The sequence below is a fragment of the Sceloporus undulatus genome, chromosome 6 (genome assembly GCF_019175285.1).
Source record: "Sceloporus undulatus isolate JIND9_A2432 ecotype Alabama chromosome 6, SceUnd_v1.1, whole genome shotgun sequence".
Lineage (NCBI taxonomy): Eukaryota > Metazoa > Chordata > Lepidosauria > Squamata > Phrynosomatidae > Sceloporus > Sceloporus undulatus.
The window spans coordinates 71,613,260-71,637,665 of record NC_056527.1 but is presented as its reverse complement, the minus strand read 5'-3'; the positions used below and the strand labels follow the sequence as shown (position 1 = coordinate 71,637,665).

General features: G+C 39.4%; 1 protein-coding gene across 3 annotated transcripts in view; it reads right to left on the bottom strand.

The window, feature by feature from the left end:
• Window positions 1-6,359: 6,359 nt before the first annotated feature.
• DDC (dopa decarboxylase) overlaps window positions 6,360-24,406 on the bottom strand; it is a 126,382-nt gene continuing 108,335 nt past the window's right edge. For all 3 annotated transcript variants that reach the window (XM_042474619.1, XM_042474621.1, XM_042474620.1), the window contains 2 exons: window positions 18,097-18,198; window positions 6,360-10,864 (listed from right to left, as the gene is read on the bottom strand). In XM_042474619.1, the coding sequence (XP_042330553.1) occupies window positions 10,673-10,864; window positions 18,097-18,198 (294 nt within the window). In that variant the 3' untranslated portion in view covers window positions 6,360-10,672. The remainder of the gene's footprint in view (window positions 10,865-18,096; window positions 18,199-24,406) is intronic.

Below are 24,406 nucleotides of genomic sequence, written 5' to 3'. Positions count from 1 at the left end.
TGGATCTTGAAAGCAAATACAATTTACTGAGTTAGCAGATTAAGGGACATTGTATCAGAATTGGTCCACTGTTTGATCTGTCACCTCTGCTTCTTATTCCCACTCCAAATGAATCTTGTTTGTTTGAAAATAAATGTCTGAACATCATCATGATCATGATCATCATTATTAGATGCATGGTTTCAATAAACTGGACTTTGAGAACTACATATGGACTAATGATACTTTGATAAGAGTGAACTAAATGGATTTACCATTTACCATTCATGTTTGTTACCACAGTATGCCTCATCTGGCTGGTGGATGACAGCAGTGCAACTTGAGCTCAGGCCCTACCAGCTGGGAATTCCATTACAGAGCAGGTAAGGGGAAGTGGGTGAGGGGGAGGAGTGGTTGTGGTCCATAAGAACAACTTCACTTTGACCAGGATACCTGTACAGAAAATGGACCACACTGAGTCTATTTACCTGAACCTGAAGACTAGGGATAGTCTGGGGATTCTGTTGGTATACCGTCCGCCCCGTAACCAAACACAACTGGTCTCGGAGCTGGTGTTGGAGTCTCCTAGGCTTTTAGTCCTGGGCAACCTCAACATCCTGCTCAAGGCCAGTCCAACAACTCTTAACAAGTGCAGCTTGGGGGTTCACGGTTTCCATGACAAACATAGGCCTATCCCTTGGGCCTAAACATAATGCAGGTCATACCCTTGATATGGTCTATTGTACAGAACAGGCATATCCATGGGTGGAGGTAGTTAATATCTCGCATTGTCATAGGTGGATCATTTCCTGGTCAAGGTTGGACTGAAGGCCACTGAGTTAAAACCGCTTCACCCCAAAATTCTTCAGACACAATAACATACAGTCTTTTCATCTGCTTTAAAACACCAATACATCTCTCTGCCAACCCATCTTCCTGCGGAACTGCAGGGTTAGTGGTGTTGTGACGTATATCTTTCTTTTGTAACCAATTCTTAAGGTCAGAAGACAAAAATTCGCCTCCTCTATCTGTGACCAAAGAACCCACTTTATACTCAAATTGGCACTCTATTTGGTTCACCCAGTCTTTGAAGACTTCAGCAACCTCACTTTTTTCCTTCAAGACTTTCACATAGGAGTACCTTGTGTGCCTGTCTACAATGACAAGAAAATATTGACTTCCCCCAATTTGATCTTACTGCAAACAGAACATTCTAGATGGTTTGGAGAAGAATTCATTTTGAACTCAGGACAAACCTCTCCCAGCTTTCCCAAATTTGAGAAACTTATATGACCAAACACTCTGTGAAAATAATGTGCACAATCTGCATGTAAAGGCACATTATTGACACTGGCACACTTAGCTTTGTGAAGCGTATAATACATTTTGTTTTTCTTTGGTGCTTTTTGCACATACCTTATTCCCTTTGCTAATTATGCATTCATCCCCTTCAAATTTCAAAGCATAACCATCTGTTGTTAATGTAGACACACTAACAAGACAATTTTTCAATTTGGGAACACACAAAACATTTTCAAAATCTTCCCCAAAATTAGGAACATGTACAGTGTTTTACCTCTCTGGGGACGCCATCAGCCATTGCAACAGACTGAAGATTTGACACAGACTTAGTTCTCAGGAGCTTATTGTCGTTAATAATATGGTTAGAAACCCCAGAATCCAGCATCCAGACTGAACTCAGTGTGGCTGCATGATGGGCTTTGCAGTCATTGTCCCCATCCACAACTGCCGCGCCACTCCTGGAACTAGCACCTTTTCCCTGCTTCTTCTTCGATGCTGCAAACCTCCAACAATTCTTTTGGATGTGCCTGGCTTCTTGCAATAAAACCAAGACATGGACACTGCAGCCTTCTCCTGCTGGCAATTCTCAACAACCTCTGGTGGATTGAAAACCTTTAGTATCTGTCGCTGCTGCCTCTGGAGCCCTTCAGACTTCCGTCGCTGGTTCTCTTCCAAGATGCGCGCCGACACCAACTCAGCCATCATCTGGTCTTCAGTCATCCCTTGAAAGCTATGCAGGATGTGCTCATAGTCCTGGGACAAACTCCCAAGCAAGATGTACGCCTTTTGCTCCTCAGGCAAGGTGACACCTCTCAGCTGTACTTGTGCAAACAGGTCATGCATTTCCTCTAAATGCCTCTCAGGATCCTGGTTGTTTTGCATCTTGCAAGCATATAACTTTCTGCAACAGATCATCCTGGACAAGGCAGTGCTATTTTCATGCACATTCTTCAGAGTATTCCATACAGCTTTAGCACTAGTCTTTTGTCTCACATGATTAATCTGGTTAGGCTCAACAGTGAGTAAAATTGTAGCTCGTGCCCTCGAATCATCAGCAATAGTAGCATCAGTAGGACCTTGTTCCACCACATGCCAGAGACCCTCATGGACCAACAGTGATTCCGTGTAAAGAGCCCAAGAGCTGTAATTTTTGTTGTTTAGCTTAGGAAATCTTGCTGTCACCTCCATGACTCAAAGCAAATGGCAAAACAGCCAAGAGTCCCAGCAAAATGTCTAACAAACACTGTTATCTTCCCATTTGCCTCCCGGCACAAGACAGATGAACAACACAGAGCAAACTTACAGCTGGAAGAAAAACTCCACAGCAGTCTCTCAGTGGAACAGGAACATCAGCAACAGCAGACCCTCCAGAAGACCATCTCTGGATATCAGCTTGGCAACCTTCCTGGGAACCACTCTCAGGCGAACCATCCTCTGCTACCACTTGTTAGAAAAACTCTTTGTTATGGGTGATATCTCTTGTCCGGTGGTTCTGAACTGGTACCAACTGGAACAGATGCAGTCTTCTCTGGAACTCAGGAACAAAGTAACTTCAACACAGATTTTCACTCAAATGAGGGTTTATTGACTTTGTTGCTATTTACACATTCACAGCAGGCTACTATACATCTATACAGAGTCCATGCTAGAAGAAGAAAAACCTGAACATGACATCAGTCTTTGTTCTCTCAAAAGATCAGCTTTCCCACCAAGTGGACACACCTCTTTCCCATGGAGTCACCATGCAACACAAGAGTATAACAACAATATATTTTGCTTATATTTTGTCTACGTCGTTCGTCCTTGAACACTTGTTCTTCCAGGCCTAGACTTCCTGGCTTTCAACAGGAACCATTTTAAACTTTAGTTAACCATTGACACATCTGAACATTTTCAATACAAAAAGAAATATATTTTAACAGGGTTTGGGGGGGGAGGTTAAATTGTGGTGCGTCTGTGCCCAATGTCCATACCTGGCACGCATTTGATGCTTTAATTAGAGCCTTACTGCAAACTGTGCATGTTCTGCATGAACCGGTGCATATAATTTGGTGCCTTAAATATATGGCAGCCCTTTTGTGCCACAGCGGTGCCGCTGTATTTAGATGCAGCTGCACAGTGACACTCTTTTTTAAAAGGATCAGGAAGGGGGGCCATGATTTTCCCCCATTTTACCTCTGTCAAATGTCAGAATCCACCTTCAGTTAGGTGTTCGGGTGTCTTCTGCCAGATAGATAGATAGGTAGATAGATGGATAGATAAATAGATAGATAGATGGATGGATGGATGGATGGATGGATGGATAGATTAACCGACAGACAGTCAGACAAGCAGACAGAGAAATGGATAGAAGAATAGACAGATGAATAGATAGATAGATAGATAGATAGATACATCACCAAACAGGCAGCAACCTTGGAACGAGGGGGAAAGGGTTCCATGGGGAATGAGTCGGATGGTCACGTAGGACATGGCAGCAGGTATTTATGAGGGGCTATTGAGAATCTGAGGCCAAGCCGGTATACAGCCTTAGATCTCGGCGCCATAGGAAAGCCAGGAACCAAATGGTCAAAACCTCCCTCCTTACTTTTACAGATCAAAGAAAGGGGTTTTACATCAAAGGGAAAGGTGCTGGGAAACAACTCATGGGGAGGGGCTGGAGGGAATCTTAAGGTTCTGATTCCAGTCTGGGTCTTCAGTTTTGGCAAAGACGTGGCAAGAATACTTTGTTCCAGTTCTATCAATAAATTTTCTGTTGCATCTGAAGTTTGTTGTGGATCTTTGGCCAGAGTATTTCCAGAGTCTCACATCAAAAAGGAGCTGGGTTTTTCTGCTCCTTTTTGGACTGAATCGATTTATTTGAGAATAAATTGATTCAACCCAGTGGGAAACCAGAGCAGATTTTAATCCGCCCTGGCAGCCCATCACTGTAAGATCCAGCAACCTCTGACCAATAATCCACAACAACTTAGTCCAAAAGGTGAAGTTTATTGAAGACACAGATGTGGCTAGACAGACGTTTAAGCAAAATCTAACAAGCCAAGCCTCAAACCCCTAGTTAAAACGTGCATTCCGTCCCACCTTTTTTCCTGTGAGCTCTACACCCCCCTCGTACCATGAGAAGCAAACTCCCTGGCCTTGAAGACGCTCACAGATGTCTCGCCCTTATCACCACATTCCATCCCATTCCCAAGCAGCCAGCTAACTACCAGCAATCCCATCCCCCCTTTTCTCTAGCAACAGGCAGAACTACAACTTAAAGCAATTACTAAGGCAAGATGAGCAGAGAATATACAGAACTGTGAATATTGATTGGTAATTGACTTTGGAGTTCTGACAGTCTCCACCCTGGACATGGCTCCCTCCATCCTCCCCCCGCCATACCTCCTCCCTCCCTCCCTCCCTCCCTCCCTCCTCCTCCTCCTTTCTCCTTCCCTCCTGCCTGCCTGCCTGGGTGTCCTGGTGGCGATGGCGGCGGCAGCTGTGGTGGGGGCTGTCAGGGCTCGTTGACCCTTGTCTCCAGCTGTTCTTCTCCTCCATGGGATCTGCACTACTTCTCCGCTGCCCGGCCTCCTTCTCTTTCTCCACCCTGCTAAGTCTATCTTAGAAGGAGGCCGGGGCAGAAGGAGAGAGGCAAGCCGGGAGGACGGGGGCCAGAACCTTCTCTGCCACCCACTGCAGCTTGCCTCTATCTTTCCCGCCACAGCAGTGGGGGCACTCAGGGCTCATTGGACATACTTCCACGTGCCTCCCTCCTCCAGGAGACGTTGGAGGACAGAGGCACACCGGAGGTACATCCAACAAGCCTCGACAGCCGCCACCACTACCACCGCCGTGCAGCAAAAAAGGATTCATGGCTGGGGTCCCATGGAGGAGGAGGAGGAGGAGGAGAGGGCCAGCACCAAGCCCTGACAGGCACCATCACCACTTGGTAATAGTAGTCAGTTGTGTATCTTTACTCTTTTGAATCTTTGCTGGTTTTTTCATAGTAGCTCATCCCATTCCTAGTCTTTTCTGATTTCTTGACTGCAGTCTCCATTCTGATCAGTGTTTGATCCAAGGTAAGACAACTCTTACTATTTTGATTTTTTCATTATCTAGGTTGAATATATTTTGGTCCTCTGTGGTCATTATTTTTATTTTCTTTATATTCAGCATTAAGCTTGCCATCGCACTTAGTTCTTTGACCTTCTTTAATAATTGTTCCATGTCTTAAGTCTCTTAAGACTTAGGTTGATCTTTAGTGACAGTAGTTAAAGATTTCATAGCTGAAACAGCCATGACGCAGGGAGTTTCTTTGAACTCCTGTAAATCTCAGTGTTTTAAAAGTGGAAACAAGGATGGGGAAACTGGTATTTGTGTTGTTGTTACTGTTGTTTTACATCTGGCAACAGCAGTGGCATAATTTACATGGATTTCCAAAAGAGGTCCAAAACAGAAATGTGTTTCAGAATTCTCCCTATAGCAGCTTATTTTGAACACTTGCAACCAGTAATTCTACAAAAATAGCAAAACCCTTAACTGAAAACTGGAGTCAAGAATGGGACAGAAAAAGTAGTGTTGCTATACAAGTTTTAATGTAGTCCAGTATGTTATACACTTTAGCAACAGTAGAATTAACACATACATTTTAAAATATAATAATTTATAAAGTATATTTGTAAACTCTAATTACAACACAAATATTAGTCTCATATAAGATAAAGGAACATGGAAATATTAAATTGCTTATTCTTCATTATACCATATCTTGGAATCATAGAATCATAGAGTTGGAAGGGACAGCAATGGCCATCTAGATCAGCCCCCTGCCATGCAGGAATACACAACTAAACCACTCTCAAAAGATTACCATCCAACCTCTATTTAAAGACCTCCAAAGAAGGAAGGTTCACCATCCTCTAAAGCAGTCTATTCCATTGTTGAAGGATTTTATCATCTTGCAGTTTTTCCAACTGTTTAGGTAGAATCTCTTTTCTTGTGATTTGAATTTATTGGTTTGTGTCCTAGGGTGTATCCAAACTGCAGAATTAAAGCAGTTTGACACCACTTTAACTGCCATGATTTCTCTTACACAATCCTGGGATTTGTAGTTTGGTGAGGTATTCAGCATGGTCTATTAGAGAGTTCTGGTGCGTCACCAAACTACAAATTCCATAATTCTGTAAGATAAGTCAAGGCAGTTAAAGTGGTGTCCAACTTCTTTAATTCCTCAGTACACCCCTACTCTCTGGAGCAGAAAAAAAAAAAGAAATAAAGAAAAATAAAGCTTGTTCCTTCGTCTACCTGAGAATTCCTAAAATGGTGGCGATCAAATAACCTCTCAATCCTCTCTTGTAAAAGCCAGGAGTCCTCCAGGAAGAAAATAGGGCATTTGAACCAAACAATGCATCACATATCATTTACAGCAACACAAAGATTTGTGGATTTGTTTTTTTTCTTTTTTGTTTTTTAAAAAAATTAAAACCAAGCATGATGGATCAGAAGCCTGATCTGCACTGTGGCAACAGTGCACAAGAAAGGTGCTTCTGTCCTTCCCGCTTTCACTGTGATCCTAAAATAAAAATCCACTTAAAAAAAAACCTCTACAATATTTTTTTTAAAATTTACCATTTAAAAAAAACTTCCACTGGTTACACTTTCTATCTCTACCTGTACTATTGGGTGGCTTTTATCAGGACTGCAGTGAGGAAGGAATGTGTTAAAACACTCTCTGTGCATTGTTATCTTGCTTAGTTTAATTAAAAGGAAAGCTCTAACATTACTGTAGGTGACATGTTGAAACTCACATGTAGTTAGACTCCAGAAGTGGGAACCAGGGATGACACTTAACAACAGCACTCACTACATTATAGGCAAGAGAGATTAAGGTACACAGAGAAGGCACACAACTTTAAAAGTTCACATTGTTCAATTACAAAACATAATTCACAGCTAATATTAACAAATGAGCTATTTTAATATTTTTTAAATAGTGAAATTGGATGTGATACATTTCTGGATTCTTTCAGATACTGTATTAAATAGGGTTGCACAAAACCTCTGAAGCTGACATGTATGTATATGCGCCTTCAGTTGTCTGTCAACTTACAGCAATCCTATGAATTTCATAGGATTGTCTTAGGCAAGGAATACTCAGCTTTGGTTTTGCTCATTCTTTCCTCTGAAATATAGCCCACAACACCTAGTATTGGTTGACAGACTCCCATCCAGGTACCAATCAGGAGTATCCCTCCTTAGCTTCCACAGTATTTAGGTCCCACAAAGCTGATATATCGTTTTATTTTACTGAAGCAAAGGGGATTAGAAGGGACTTAGAGGATAATTTAGAATCAATGTTCTGAATTTATAGGACTCTCACCCAAAAAGAAAAAAGACAGATGAATTATTTTTATCCTATAAATATTCATATCTTAACATTGCCATCAGCTTTCATAGGCTAAGATCCAATAAAACAGCTTCTAGAGTATACATTTCCAACAGCATAGCTATTTGCCAGTGGCCACAAGCTCAAGTCTGAACCTTCTTCCAGTGTGTAAGGGTGAGCAAAGCCTTGTCTCCTCTGAGCACTAGTTGGTTGCAAGGGTGCACCCGGCTGCCATCTAGCTACTTTTTCACACCAGGAGAAGAAGCTTTCCTCCCACATCACTGCAAATAGTCAATTGATGGGGGGGGGATTTTGCCCAGAAACCTCTGGATGCTGTTATGCATCCAGCTGTACATCCAGCACAGTATTGTTAATAGAGGTCTTGCAGTGCTGAACTTTGCAGGACAGCAGAGGCAACGGAATAAGATGGGAGGGAAGGCTTCAAACAAACAGCTACTGGATAGTGGCATCAGCAACAGAAGTGGCAAGTGACACTAAAGTGAGACAACAACAGTTACACCATAGCTAACACTTGTTAGCACTGTGCACAGGGAGGAGGAGATGGTCCTCTTTTCATAATCCTCTCACCTAGAAAACCCTGTGATGAGACATCTCAAGTGAGACACAGAAAGGATCAGAGCACTAACAGAAAGATAACAAGAATCAGAGATGGCAAGACATTCTCAAAAAGGGATATGCTATCCAAAGCAGCGCCACACATAAAAGAGGGACATGGAATGTGAGAAGCATGAGTCAAAGGAAGCTAGACATAACAAAATGGAAATAGAACAAGCGAACATAACAGTACTAGGGGTGAGTGAGTTAAAATGGATAGGAATGGGACACTTTGATTCAGATAACTACAAAGTGTTCTACTCATGGAATGAAAAGACCCCCCCCACACACACACAAAAAAAAGACCCAGTGTGGCTTTCATACTAAGAAAATATGTGGCAAAAGCAGTCAAAGGATACAATGCAAAATCAGACTGCAACATCTCAATAAAGTTCCATGAAAAACCTATGAATACATTTGACCCTTGTTATACGCTGAGGTTTGGTTCCATTTTCAAACCGTGGATGCTTGAATCCATGTATAAAAAATCCATGTATGAAGGGCCAACTGTACCACCATAATTCAAATACCACAGGACCATAGGAATTATAATGAGGCACTTGCCTCAGATGGCATTAAACTAAGGGTGGAAAACTATATCCCACTCATCTCCAATCTGGCAAGGCCCCAACTACTCTGTCCATGCAACTGCCCACAGCCAGAAACTTCCTCACTACCTGGATCTGATAGATCCCCAGAGCCAGGCTCTGTGGGATGGATGGCAGTAAATCTTCTGTGTTGCAGCAATTTTCTCAACCATTCCTTCCATAGCACCTGGCTTGAGGACTTCTCAAAGCCAGGCAGCCAGAAAACAGCAAGGGTGTTGACAAAGTAGGTTGCAAGCAACAGCTGCAAAGCTGTGGTAGCTTTGCAGCTCTATCTCCTCTTCCCACTTTCAGGGGTGGGGATCCACTACTTCATCCTTTTCTTTGGTAGAAAAGCATGGGTTATGAATGTCATTCTCTGATTCTCCTCCTACATGGTTGAAGGGGGGGGGGGAATCAGCAGGGACAGTCATGGGTTCTTTTCAGGTTAGCAGGCTCAGCTGCATCCTTCTTCTTGGATGGCCAGACATCACTGGCACATGAGCAGGGGAGGTGCTTTACTTCCCACTGGAGGCAGGACAACCCTTGATGACAGAGATTTCAAAGATGTAACCTCACTGCAGTTTGAAGCACTATAGTCCTGATATAGTTTATTAGCTGAGTGTAAAATAGCATAGATTCTTGAGTGTTAAGCATTTCCTAAGAGGCCCATTTCATGTCAACACCACTGAGGGATTCCAGATTAATAAATTATGGATTGGCATTTCATACTATAAAATGCACACCAGCACATTTAATAACATAATAGTAATTTGGACCTATGGCCCAACGCACAGTAATTTCAACTGCATGAATAAATTTACTCCATTGTGGTGCAATTAGAACTAGGATGCTATATGTATTTGAGTTGTCTTATTAACACTTTCCCCATTCTCATTTACTTTGTATCATCAATATTTGTCTAAATTAGCAAAATCACCACGTTTACATGAAAAAATCTGATGAGACAGGTTTTTATAACACCCCACCAAAAATGTATACTCCGTATCTATGGATTTCTTATCCATTGAGTCAAGCATCCACAGCTTGAAAATATCCGAAAAAAGTATAAATTCTAAACAGCAAATCTTGATTTTGCCATTTTATGTAATGGACACCATTTTACTATCCCATTGTCTTTAATGGCAATTGAGCATCCACAAATTTTGGCATCCACAAGGGGTCCTGGAACCAAACCCCAGTGGGTAACAAGGGCCCACTGTTTATATATTTCTACTCATTGTGGCTAGGGATAACATGGAGCCCCGCTGAATGGTCTTGCACAAAGCAATAAATATTTGTATTTTTTCATCCTAAAATATTTCCTGGGTACTCCCAGTATTATCAAGGACTTTTCATTCCTATTTCCCAAATTTTCACATGCACTAATTCTATCTAACACAAGATGTGGTGGTTATTAGTTTAGGCAGAATGATAGACTAGATAAACCTAAGAAGGGAAAATTTATCCAATTATTAGACATCATTGTTAAATGGTAGGGTCATGTATACCCTGGCATACCAGATGCTGGAGATAAACAAGAGGCAATCATTTCTATGGCTTATTTAGGACCTGCCTGAAACGTCTAGTTGACTACTTTTAGAAAACAGATGGCAGGATTATAGATCCCCAGTTCAGCACAGTGGTTAGTGTTTTCTTATCTATATACCTCTTGGGTTTGATTACAGCATATCATTGATACTGGTAGTTTTGCAAGTGTAAAGACATATCAGGGCATGTAATATTACTAAAGTTTGTCTGTTATCATTCTTTAAATCTTCAAATGAATCAAATTCTTCTCTTTTACCCACTACTGCTGCTGTTTCTATGCTTGCAAAAGTTGATTTGCTAACTCCACAATGTGTTTCCAGGCAAACTGGACATGGGCAGACTCCACTGTGCGAGCACAAATGGCAAAACGCAGCACAAATTTCTCTCTCAGGTGACATGGTACAAGATGAATCCTTCTGGCATTGTTTATGCTTTTAAGAAGTGCTTCATTAAGTTTGTTTGTGCCCTAAAATGACAAAACATAACAGTAATGACCATTAATATGTTCCATGTAGTTCTATCAGAAATGTGGAAAACATTTTTAGGTAAGAGGTGGACAACTGCCAGGGAGTACACAGGCCCCACTGCCCCCGGAGGGTCATATACCCATTGTCAAGCCAGCACCCAAGAGCATGGGGGGGGGCGGGGCTGGATATTTCTTTTGCCCCAATATAGCTAATAGCTCCCACCCCTGCAACCACATAAATATTTCACCATATATTTTTGCTCCTTCTCATTTCTTTTAAGAATGTACCAGAAGTGATAGGCTAGATGTCATTGGGCATCTCAGCCACTTCCTGTTTTTTAAAAGACCTATAAAGATTGAAGGAAGTCCTCTACAGGCTTCAGAGGGGGGCAAAGTGGCACTAAATATGGCAAATGACTAAGATGATACTCACCTCCAGAGGCATGGTAAACAGCTATTGTCCATTTGAGGACACTCACAAAAAAACCATATAGGGGTCATGAGCTTTGCTCTAATACCAATTTATTTGTGGTTTTTTTTTACTAGTCCACTATGCTTGTAGAACTCTTCACCAGCACCACATTACAATTAGTTCATTTTAAGTTGATTTTCTTCCTATCAGCCTTCTTCACTGTCCAGCTTTCACAACTATACATCTGATTTTTTGACTGCAGTCTCCATTCTGATTAATGACTGAGCCAAGATATGGAAAATCTTGAACTATTTCAATATCTTCATTGTCTACTTTCAAGTTATGTATCTGTGGTCTTTATTTTTGTTTTCTTAATTTTCAACTGAAAACCTGCCTTTACACTTTCTTTCTTGACTTTCCCAGTTCTGTCTCAGTACTAAACCAATGTCTACTGTCAGTAATGGACTGGATGAGGGCAAACAAACTGAAATTTAATCCAGACAAGACAGAGGTGCTCCTGGTCAGTGAATAGGACTTTGCCTGTGCTGAATGGGGTCACGCACCCCTGAAATCTCAGGCTTGCCGCTTGAATGTTCTCATAGATTCAACTCTGAGCCTGGATGTCCACCAGGCATGCATTTGCACAGTTAAAACTAGTGTGCAAGCTGCACCCATTCCTTAAGATGTGGGATCTGTTCTTTAGAACAACAAAAAGGGATTTTTTGGGTATGTCTGCAGCAAAAGGAAGAAGAAGGAAACGGTAGGGTCACTGCATGGAGAAGATGGCAAAATGCTAACAGAGGATGGAGAAAAGGCAGAATTATTCAACATCATATATGCCTCAGTGTTCTCACAAAAGGCAAAGGGTGCTCAACTTGAGGACAATGGAGCAAAGGACAGAGTAGGGGAATTTCAGCACAGAATAAGCAAAGAGATAGTAGAATCATAGAATCATAGAGTTGGAAGAGACTTCAAGGGCCATCCAGTCCAACCCCCTACCATGCAGGAAATCCAAATCAAAGCATCCCCAAGAGATGGCCACCCAACCTCTGTTTAAAGACCTCCAAGGAGGGAGATTCCACTACACTCTGAGGGAGTGTGTTCCACTGTCGTACAGCCTTTACTGTCAGGAAGTTCTTCCTAATGTTGAGGTGGAATCTCTTTTGCTGTAGCTTGCATCTGTTGTTCCGGGTCCTAGTCTCTGGAGCAGCAGAAAACAAGCTTGCTCCCTCCTCAATATGACATCCCTTCAAATATTTAAACAGGGCTATCATATCACCTCTTAACCTTCTCTTCTCTAGGCTAAACATCCCCAGGCTCCCTTAGTCGTTCCTCGTAGGATATGTGTGAAGACACACCCAACTAAAGATGGTGGCAGGTTTGGGTGTGCAACCCTGGTGAGATCAAACTCTTCTACCCAAAAAGGCTCTGATGCTGAATGTAAAGTTCAAAAAGAGGGAAGTTTAATTTAAAGAACAAAAGTAAAGAGTTTTCTCCTTCCCAGCTCTAGATAAAAGATACTTTACAGTTTGAATTTCAGCAATCTTCAGGATGTTATCTCTCTGGGTTTGATCTCCTCACTCAATGGAGCTGGTGCAGGGTCTGTCAGCTCCTGATCTCTTTGTCTTCTTTGTTGCTGGTAACTAATTTCTGGTAACTGATTTGGCTAACATGTAAGAAATGCCCTTTCCAGCTGTTTGGGCCTGTTTGCCACCAAAAGACAGCTCTCTGCCAGCTCACAGCAAAGACTGCCTCAAACTAAAAGCTCAAGCTAAACCAGAGCATGCAGCGGATCCTACAGTTCCTCCCACAACAAATACAATGAACTTTCCTACACTAAAATATTCTATGGCCTGAACCAACACGAAAGAAAATGCAGGAGGAGATTCAAATAGTCCTGGCAGGACATCACACTCCCCGCTCATAATTTCAATGAAATTTTGCAACCTTATGACCTATCTTATCCATTTATACATCAAATCAAAATGTTGTATCTAACACTGAACAGAGTCTGACAAAGGTCTTTGATACTTGACCACTTTGCCTTTGCTTATAGTTCTTACGGTGGCCTTTCATGGTAGTGTCTAATTACCAAAAGAGCTACATGTCTATCTGCTGATCGTTGAGATGATTTCAATTTGCTGCTCCCAGGTCGGCTACCTTTGTCTTCATCTCCTCCTCCCTCCACAGTGGTTTCCTCTTCATTTTGTGAATGGGCCCAGTTGGCTATGGCATCCATTTCTTCAGGAGACCCCTTTTGGTTTGTGTTGGTCTGGTCACAACCATGTTGACAGCAGCAGTTTTTGACCGAATTGTATTCCACCATATTCTCTACAGCTTCTGAATAATGAGAAGACTCTCGCACCACATGTTTAGAATATTCCTCTCCACTGGATGAGGTATGGATGCAGTTAACGGAGGCTACCTTTTTGCGGATGATTCTCCGGTGAGATGAAGTGCTCGAGCTGTTTTTTTTTTCTTTTTTTGTTTTTTCTTTTGTTATTTTTGGTATGTTTCTTTTTACATGGTGTATGACTGATTTAGAAGTTGTCATTATTTGTAATTTACTGTATTTCTGATATGTATTGATATATTTTTTCTCTTTTTTGTCTTCGTGGTTCTTTTTGGTGATGTATTATTTTTAATTCAATACAATTTATATTAAAAATAATTTATTAGTCGACCAGCAACGCCGAGGAGAGCATGGGCGTATCTTTCCCCCCGGACCATCCTACTCCCCAGGCGGAGTGGCAGGGACGTCAGGCAAGGCTATTTAGCCCAGCCCCGGGTCATCTTCCCCCCCGCAACCCCCAGGGGGGGCGGGGGCTTTTTTTCCCCCCGGACCATCCTACTCCCCAGGCGGAGTGGTAGGGACATCAGGCAAGGCTATTTAGCCCAGCCCCGGGTCATCTTTTCCACCAACAACGCCAAGGAGAGCGTGGGAGTATCTGCCCAGGACCAACCCTTTTTTTCCTCCAGGGCAACGCGACGGACTAGCGTATTTAAGCTTCTATAAAAATCTTCAAAAGAAACTTTTTTTCTTTTAGGCTTCTGGTATGTTGGATTCACAGAAGTAAGCAGCAGTTAAGAGTTACTAGCAGCTTACTTCACAAAAGGGGTTCTCGGAGGAACGGGGTCTTAAACTACCCGTCCTTGACCTCTTCTGTCAAGAAGAGTTATCTTTGGGATTTAGGGAAGGGTTATATTGAACCCTTGGTTTTTCTGGGAATTCTTCCTGGGTAAGGGAGTAATCCAGAATATTGAATCCTGCCCCCCCTTTTCATCTCCCCTATAGGGGATATTAGGTGGTCCCACATACAATTAAGGAAAATTAAATATTACTAGAAGGAGATAGATAGAACAAAACAAAGGTATGCATGGACGTTATGTGAATATTTCTTCTGTATGAATATAATTTTTTTTCTATAGCTATTTGAATCTTAGGGGCAAAGGGTCTTTGCTACTCTAATATTGTTTATATTGTATGTATTGAATGTGAAGAAGGAAATAGTAAAATTTAAGAGAATTGAGTTACTCCAGGTAAATTAATAGAAAGTTGGGAGAAGTGTAATATTTGTAAGAAAAATAAGATTACTAGAACTGTAACTTTAAGTTATTTTCCTATAGTAATATTAATGGAAACACAGAGTGTGAAAAAAAGGATTGAAAAAGAGGAAAAATTAGAAAAAAATGGCTGCAGTAAAAAAAGCTTTTGTATCCCAGCAGCATCAGTTGCAAAGAAGAGGTTCAGGAGAAGACTCAATGAGAGTCATAGATCCTATTATGTCATTACTGGAGGAGGTAAAAAAATATTAGACAAGAAATGAGGGAAAATAGGCAGGAATTGAAGGAAGATTTGAAAGAATCAAATAGAGAAATAAGAGAAGAAGTAAAAGAGGCAAGACTGGAAATAAGAAAAAATATAAAGAAAGAAATAGATAATATGGGGAAGAGAATGGAGAAATTGTCCCAGGATGTAAAAAAAAAGAGAGAGAGATAGAAAAATTAAAAGAAAATATTTCATTGATGGAAAATAACCCAAAAGAACCAACAAAAAAACAAGGTACACGACAATCAATGGACTGGACTAATGAATTAAGATATAGAGAAAGATGTATTAAAATAAGAGGTCTTAAGGAAATGATGAATGAAGACTTTAGTAAAAGAGTAATTCCTTCATTAGCGAGTTTTTTGGAAATTGAAACAGAATTAATGGAATTAGAGATTGATAAAATCTTTCGCATAAATTCACAACAGACAAAAGATAGGCTATGGCCAAGAGACATAGTAATTTGTTTTGTGGGAACAAGATTTAAAGATTTGATAATTCAAAGAAATTATGAAAAGACCTTGATTATAGAAGATACAGAACTAAAAATCTTTAAAGATATACATCCCCAAATAATGATGGAAAGACAGAAATATAGAACATTAACTCAGCTACTAAACAAAATGAACATAAATTTTAGATGGATAAGGATAGAAGGTTTGTCATTTTTTATAGACAAAAGAGAATTAAAATAGATAACCTTAATAAAGCAAAGGAAATGGAAATGAAACTCAGGAGAGACTCTAAAGATCTAAGAGATGAAAGAAGTCAAGCAAGAGAATGGAGAGTTAGCAAATATAAAGAGAATAAGAACATGAATGGAAAAAATTATTTGATGAAGACAAAATAGTACAGGATAAAAAGGATAATCAAGAAGCAAAAAGAGACAAAATCGAAAAGGACTAGGTGAGAATAATTTGAAGGAGAGTAACATATTGGAAGATTCACAACTAATTGAATTTGAAGAATAGCAAGTAAATAATTTAAGGGAGAAAGAAATACTTAAAGAACTAACATCAAATAAATTTGTAACAAGATTCTGATAGTGAAGATAAAATGGTTAGGATTATATCCTGGAATGTTAAAGGGATCAATTCAAGGATTAAGAGAAATATTATTCTTCATTGTTTGGAAAAACTACGTGGAGATATAACATGTATACAGGAGACAAGAATTAAAAAAAGAAATAAAATATGTTAAAAATTCAAAACTGGGAAATAGTTTTTCATCATTATCAGATCATAAGAAAAAAGGAGTGACATTGTATGTAAATAAAAAAATATCATGCTAAAGAAATTTTTAGTGATTTTTAACGGTACATATATAGGTGTGGAAATAAAGCTTCAAAACTTAACATTACTGGTAGTGGGAATTTATGCACCATTAGAGACTCGAGAACATTACTTTAGTAAGCTATATCATGAATTAATAGATATTGAATATGATAACATTATATTATTAGGAAATTTTAATGCTGTAATTGACCCAAATATAGATAGAAAATCTAATAACAAAAAAACAAAAAAACAAAAAAAAAAACCAATCAGAAAACTACAGGGGAAATTACCTAGATCCTTTTTTAGAATCATGGAAGAACTAATTTGACTGACACGTGGAGATACAAATATCAAGATGCAAAAGAGTTTACTTTTTTTTCGGAGGTACATGATTCTTTTTCAAGAATCGACTTATTCTTAGTATCAAGATCATTACTAACATTGGTTCAATCTATGGATATAATGTCAAATTATGAATCAGATCATAATATGATAAAATTGGAACTCTTTCAAAAAAAGAATAAATTTATTTGGAGATTGCAAGATGAAATTTTAAAAGAAGAAAATACAGTAGCTATTGTAAAAGAAAATGTAAAGTTTTATTTCAAAGAAAATCAAACAGAAGGAATGAAAAAAAACCAATATGGGACGCAGGAAAGGGGGTGATTAGAGGACTATTTATAAAATTACAGATAGAGAATAGGAAAAAAAGAAACGAAAAAGAAGATAAACTAACGCAATCCGTGAATAATCAAAGCCGCAAATATGGAGGGATGAGTGTATATAAAAAAGAAATGGCCGAACATCCCAATTACAGATAGACTGGGGAAAATGGAAAAGAATAAGAAAAGAAAAAGAGTAAGATGGTTGAGTTTATATAATAATTTTTATTTTATTATAATTTAAGGCATTCATGTAGAGATAGGAAAGGTAAACTGATCCAAAGAATCTTTTGAAGAAGATATGCCGAAACTTAAGAATGTATATATGAATCAGATGGGTAAATGGAAATCTTTGTATGTGTGCTGTGCGGCTGATTGTTATGTACAAGGTTTTAGTGTTTTTGATGGTTTGCGGTTATATGCATGGTTTTTCTTAGTGGTTTTTTTTCTTTTTAAAATAAAACCTTTGTAAATAAAAAATGTGGAGGTGTAATCACTGCTGGCTACTTAATTCCTAAACCTATTGAATTCTGTTAGCACTCATATCAGTTTCAGGTACTCATAAGAATCAGTAACAAATCTTTGAGCTGGCTTTTAAGTTCTCAACACCAGCAAGACATGCAATTAATTTCAAGGACAGGGAAAATAATTTTGTAAATGCTAGCAAAATTTTCCATTGTGCTTTTTGAATTTCAGACAGGATGCAAAGGGAACATTTTGCTGATTATTGCTTTGCCTTAAGACCAAGCAGATGCATTAGTGCATCTTGACTTACAGCAACCTCATGAATTCCATAGGGTTTTCTTAGGAAAGGAATACTCAGATGTGGTTTTGCCAGTTCCTTCCTCTGAAATATAGCCTACAGCACTTGGCATTTGCTGGCAGCCTCTCATTCAAGTACTGACCCAGGTTGACCCAGCTTAGCTTTCAAGATGAGATGAGATCTAATGTCTTTGGGGTGTTTGGCCCTGTTACATATTGACCAGAGTCAAAAGAGCCAGGTGTTAATATACAACAAAAGACATAAAAGTTTGGAACATCTAAAATTTTACCTTTAATCGGAAGCACACCAGTCCCAGTATGACATCAGCACAAATTTCAAATCGGTCATCCTGAAGCACTAGGTCCTTAAATTCATGTGCCAGCTTAACATGCTAAAATTAAAAAGACAGGTTATGTAATATATGGCTCATGAGAAAACAAAATCAAATTGTAGAACTATTTTAAAAATGCCATCTAGTCTTATGCCCAACCTATTCTGAAGTTGAAATATGCGTTTCAATGAAGCAACTTTAACAGATGAATAGTTAATATGAGTTCTGGTGTCTTTGAGGTGTTTAGGTGGTAGATATCAGTGGCACATCAACAGACTGAAAAAGCTATTCATTCAGATTTACAAAGATTTTTTTCATCTTTCTTGGAGATGATTTCTACTCTGATGAGGCATCTGATTGGCAGGCTGTTAGCTCTCCACACTTATGCCATCAAATTGTAGTAATTTTGACAATAAAAAACACAGAAGGTACCACATATACTTTCACCCAAATAATTCACAGAAGGTAGAATGATAAAGTTGGAACCCCCCCAGGCCGTTGAGTTCAACCCCCCTACTCAGTGCAGAAAAGTCAGCTAGAACATCCCCAACAGGTAGCTGTTTTGCATCTAGCCTTTAGAAGCATCTAGAAAAAGATACGCCATCACATCTCTAGGCAATTGGTTCTAGTCAAACAGAGCTTAGGGGCTGTGCATATCGCCTCTAAGGAGTGGCCTGAAGCTACCTATTTTTGAGCCAGATTGGAGCCACACCAACTGCACGCAGCAGCCTCGATCTGGCCTTTCCACCACACAAAAAGGAGCCGCAAAAAGTGTCTCCTTTTTACACCCTGGCTTTACGGTGCTCCTTTTGCACTGTGTCATCTAAACCCATGCCATGTGGTGTGGTATGTGGCATCACGCCACCATGGGGGCAGAGTAGGGGTGAGCATCATGAGGATGCCATACCTCGACTCTGCCTCCAGACCAGCCTTAATGGTCAGTCTGCACAGGCTGTTAGTGCTGAGAAATTATTTCTAATGTTCAAATGAAATCTACCTTCCTGCAACACAAAACTATTAGACCAGATCTGCCCTCTGTGGCAGCAACCTTACACCCTTTTTTCTGTGACTGTTTTTTTAAAGAGCACATTCATTTCACCCCTCGTTCTTCTCTTCACCAGACTGAACATTCTCAGCTCCCTCAACCTTTCCTCATATATTTTGTTCTCTGTACATCTTATGATCCTTGTTACCCCATTGAACCTGCTCAAACTTGTCTATATCATTGATACCCCACCATGAAATAAAGAGACCAGACACTTAAATTGGATGAATAAAGGGCCATTTATTTGACCTTTATCGTATTTAAGCTAAGCACTTGAACTTAAACCTTAAACGTCAAATTGTGAGATACTTATTAAAGTGAAAGCCTGGTGCGGGAACAGCTGAAGCCAGGTGTCAATCCTAGACCTCCTCTTCAGCCTACCTTTTGGGCACAAACACCGAACCCTGAGGTAAATCTGATGATTCAGATTGCATCCTCAGCCAGTCCTGGGAAAGTAAACATAAGGCACTCTCCCCCAAATTCCCTCGAATTTGTAAGATTGAGCAAAACCCCCATGTCTACCTCAAAGGCAGGTTCTCTCACAATGAAACATCCCTTGACGTGTACAAGCTGATCAATAGCCAAACCTTTCACCACAAAGGGATGCCAATGGTGCATAACAAACAATTCTTTAACCCCATATGGGCCAGTGAAACCTATTTATCAGCCACCCTTAGCCAATTTCCAGTCCCTTTATATAGTATGGGGTAGGCAAAAAAAAACCCGGGAAAGGGGGAGAAAATTCCTACCCGGCCCCAAACCAACAAACAAAGTTCATACTACATTTAGGGTGGGAGGGTGGGCTGCGTCGTCAAAAAGAGGCAGGATGGGGGGGGGGGGTGTACCATCCTTATATACTGATTCGCCTCCCATCACATGCCTCTCTATGATGAAAAGGAGACATTGTTGAGCGCCCTTTGGTTCAGCTGGTCAAACAATTACAAATCCATATAACAGTTACCTTGTCTAGCCCACATTTTACAATGCAAGAATGTCATGGGAAACTTTGTCAAAGGCCTTACTGAAATCAAGATATATCAACAGCATTCCCTTCATCTACTAATCTGGTAATTTTATCAAAAAAGAGATAAGATTTGTCTAGCATGACTTGTTTCTCTGAAACTCATGTTGACTCTTTGTGATTATGGAATTGCCTTCTAAATGTTTACAGGCTCCAGGTTTAATGATATGCTCTAGAATCTTTCCTGGTATTGAAGTCAGACTTGTCAGGAAATGACATTGGTGTGGCCACTGTTGTGCAGATAATTTGGAGCTCCAGTGGCAGCTAATGTGTCAGCATTCAAACAGTGCATCATCGGAATGTTGATGCAACTGTCAACTGTCAGTTCTCAACTGTCACTGAGAGAACAGAGAGACAGTTGGTGCCCCTGAGAGTGGGCTGTGTCTGTTACTGAGAGACAGTTGGTGCCTGAGAGTGGGCTGTGTCTGTTACTGAGAGGCAGTGAGATGGCTGCCTCAGAGGTTGTGTTATTATTGGTTGGTGTAAATAGTGTGTATTAGAGACAGATGTCCAATACACTGTGTATATCTATGTTGTAAATAATGCAAAGGAAGATTAAAGCTCTCGTTTAGAGTGAAGACTTGTAAGAGTCATTACTAGTTGAAGACATCTTCACAGATTCCTTCTTCTTGGCGTCCTGTCGATGTGGTTGAACTCTGCAGGTAGTCGTGGTGGACACTGCGCGAATAGTAAGAGTAACGCATTACAACCAAAAGGAAAGGATTGATTAATATGATGAGGAAGAATCCAGAAAAATTAAAAACTGATGATGCCAAAGTAGAAATATATAATGACTACTGCTTGCAAACGAAAATGTGGAAGATGTTGATGAAACCATGTACTATTGCGTTGATGAGAGCAGGAATTTATTATACATGGGGACATCCTGTACTTCTGAAATTTCAGTTAGCAGGGAAAAGATATAGGATTGAATCAGTGGAACAAGGACTACAATTGTTGAAAGATCTTGGGCTACATAAAGAAGAAAAAAGAACAACTAAAGAGTAAAAAATCTGAAGGAAGTGGAAAAGTAATTCAGGTTGGAAAGCTCGTAGGAGAAGAACTACTGGGAGCATGTGGAGGAAGCGGACTTCCATAGAGGAAAGGAGAATTTACTGCAACCAAGTTTAAAGTCAAGTTTATTGTTTTTATGAGCACTCGGGGGGTTGGCAGTTTCTTTGGGCCTTGGGATGTCTTCATCACCCCTCTCCACAGGAGTAGCTTCAGTGACCAGGGCTAGAGCAATGTGCTCTAGCAAGAAGAAGTGGAGAGGCAAATGGGACATGGGGAGGGAGGGGAGGGGAAACAGGGGGAGGAGGTAAGGGATATGGGTTGCACAAATTGGAGTCATTGGAGAAATAAATAAATGGTACTATGTTAGATAAACTGAAAATTTCAACTTTAAACACCAAAGGTCTTGGTTCAGTGATTAAACGAAGAAGGATTGAAGCCTTATTATGAAGGGATGCAGCAGGTGTTATTTTTATTCAATATAACATCGACAACAGAGAAAAAATGAACTGAAACTGAAATGGGCAATGTATTATGAGAAAGTATTTGGAAGTTCTAAATCAAAGGGGGTAGCAATAATAATTGCAAAAAAATGTAATTTTGTATTAAATAAGGTATTAAAAGATGATGAAGATATATAATAATACAGGGGGAACTAGGTGAGGATAATTATGTATTTGTGAATGTATATGCACCAAATGAAAAACAAGAAGAGTTTTATGAGAGTGTTAAACAAAGTGGAAAAAATACAAAAACAATATGTGATCATAGCAGGAGACTTTAACATGCAAATGGATAAGATTAAAGACAAATCTAACCCCACAGTAAAGGATAAACATAAAAATATAACAAACTTAAATAAAATAATGTCTGGAAACTAGTAATGAAAAGAAATATACATATTATTCTGCTGTACATAAAACATATACTAGAATAGTTTTAGATACTGAAATATCAAGTATAAAAGTAAGTGACCATGCTTTCATGAGTGCAGAAATTATTATTAAGAAAGATTATGAACAAATAAAGGGGTGGAGGTTAAACAGTAAGATTTTGAATTATAAGGATATTGTAGATAAAATTGGAAAGGAAAGGCAAGAAATATGGGATATAAATGACAAAGATGTGTCAAAAGGATTGTTATGGGATACTATGAAAGCAGTAACAAGAGGAATATGTATAAACGAATCATATAATCTTAAGAGGAAACAAGAAGAAAGAAAAAGGAAATTAAAAATAGATATAGAACAATTGGAGAATAAATATATATTTAATAGACACAAATAGATTTATGTTGCATTAAGAGCAAAAAGGCAGGAATTGGATAAGATGGAAATAAAGGAAGTACAAGAGAATTTGATTTATTGAAGGAGAGAATATTTTGAATATAGTAATAGAAATTCAAAAATGTTGGCCAGGTCCACACAGAAGAAATCATACTTTCTATGATAAATATAGTGAAGGATAAAGCTGGGAATATGTGTAGATTGATGAAAGAAAAAATAAACATTTTTGAAGAATTGTATAAAGATTTATATCAAGCACGAAAAAACCCATTAGATCAAATAGAAAAATATGTAGAAGAAAATTGGGGACAAATATTAAAGGAAAAAGATAAGGAATTATTGGAAAAACCCATTGAAAAGGTAGAGATAATAGAAGGAATTAAGAAATTAAAAAATGGGAAACTCCAGGATTGGATGGTTTAGGACCTGAATATTATAAGGTGTTTGAAAAAAATACTAGTTCCAAAATTTTTAGAGTTATATAATGGAATAATAAATGGAGAAAAAATCCCAGCATCATGACAGCAATCATTGGTAATATTAATAGCAAAAATAGATAAAGATTTAACAGACCCAGGGTCATATAGACCTATATCATTAATAAATCAGGATGCAAAGATATTAACAGCAATAATAGCAAATAGAATGAATAAATGTATATAAAAATATATAGGGAAAGATCAATGTGGATTTGTGAAAGAAAGACCAGCCCTCCCTTCAGCCACCATCTGGGAGAGAGAGGCAGGTGAGCTCCAACTGCCTTCCTCAAAGAGGACCAGCCCTCCCTTCAGCCACCATCTGGGAGAGAGCGAGGCAGGTGAGCTCCAACTGCCTTCCTCGAGAGGACAGCCCTCCCTTCAGCCACCATCTGGGAGAGAGAGCAGGTGAGCTCCAACTGCCTTCCTTGAAGAGGACCAGCCCTCCTTCAGCCACCATCTGGGAGAGAGAGAGGCGAGCTCCAACTGCCTTCCTGGATGAAGACCAGCCCTCCCTTCAGCTACCATCTGGGAGAGAGAGGCAGGCGAGCTCCACCAGGCCTGCCTGGAAGAAGCAGAGCCCTCCCTCCGGTCCATCTGCCTTGGTCCAGGCCTCAGAGGGAGAGAAGAATGCTGGACCTGATCTCCTCCCCCTCACCATTCCCTTCTCCTTTTGTGTCGTGTCTTTTAGATTGTAAGCCTGCGGGCAGGGAACTGTCTGGTTAAAAATAATAATAAATGTAAGTCGCCCTGATAGCCATTAGGGCTGAAGGGCGGGATATAAATACCTAAATAAATAAATAAATAAATAAAAGACGCCTAATTTAGTAGGTAGAGTTTTGAGTAAAATACATGTGATGAGGATAACAAAATCAAAAGCAGGGATCTTGGCATTAGATATATTTAAAACATTTGACTGTGTGGAATGGCCAACATTAAAAATAATTATGAAAACTTTCGGAATGGGGAAAAATAAATGGTTTGATAGACCTATTATATTGTAATAATTTAATTAAAGTAATAGTAGATGATGGAGTAACAAGTGAAATAAAAATAACGAGAGGTACAAGACAAGGATGCTCACTTTCACCAATATTGTTTGCAATGGTGATAGAAATGCTATCAAATGGTATAAGAAAGGATAAAGCTCTGAAAGGAATAGGATTGGAAAAAGAACATAAAATTAGTTTATTTGCTGATGATACTTTATTAACTATTAAAGGTCTAAAAGAAAAAAATGGGAAAAATAAAAGAACATTTGAATTCATTTGCGAAATGACAGGACTTCAGATTAATTGGAATAAATCAGAAATGATGTTATTTAATTATCCAAAAAAAGAAGAATTAGAGTTTGTGGAACAAAAAGATTTAGGAATAATATTAAAAAATAATATAAAATATTTAGGAATAAATAGTACGAAAGATTTAA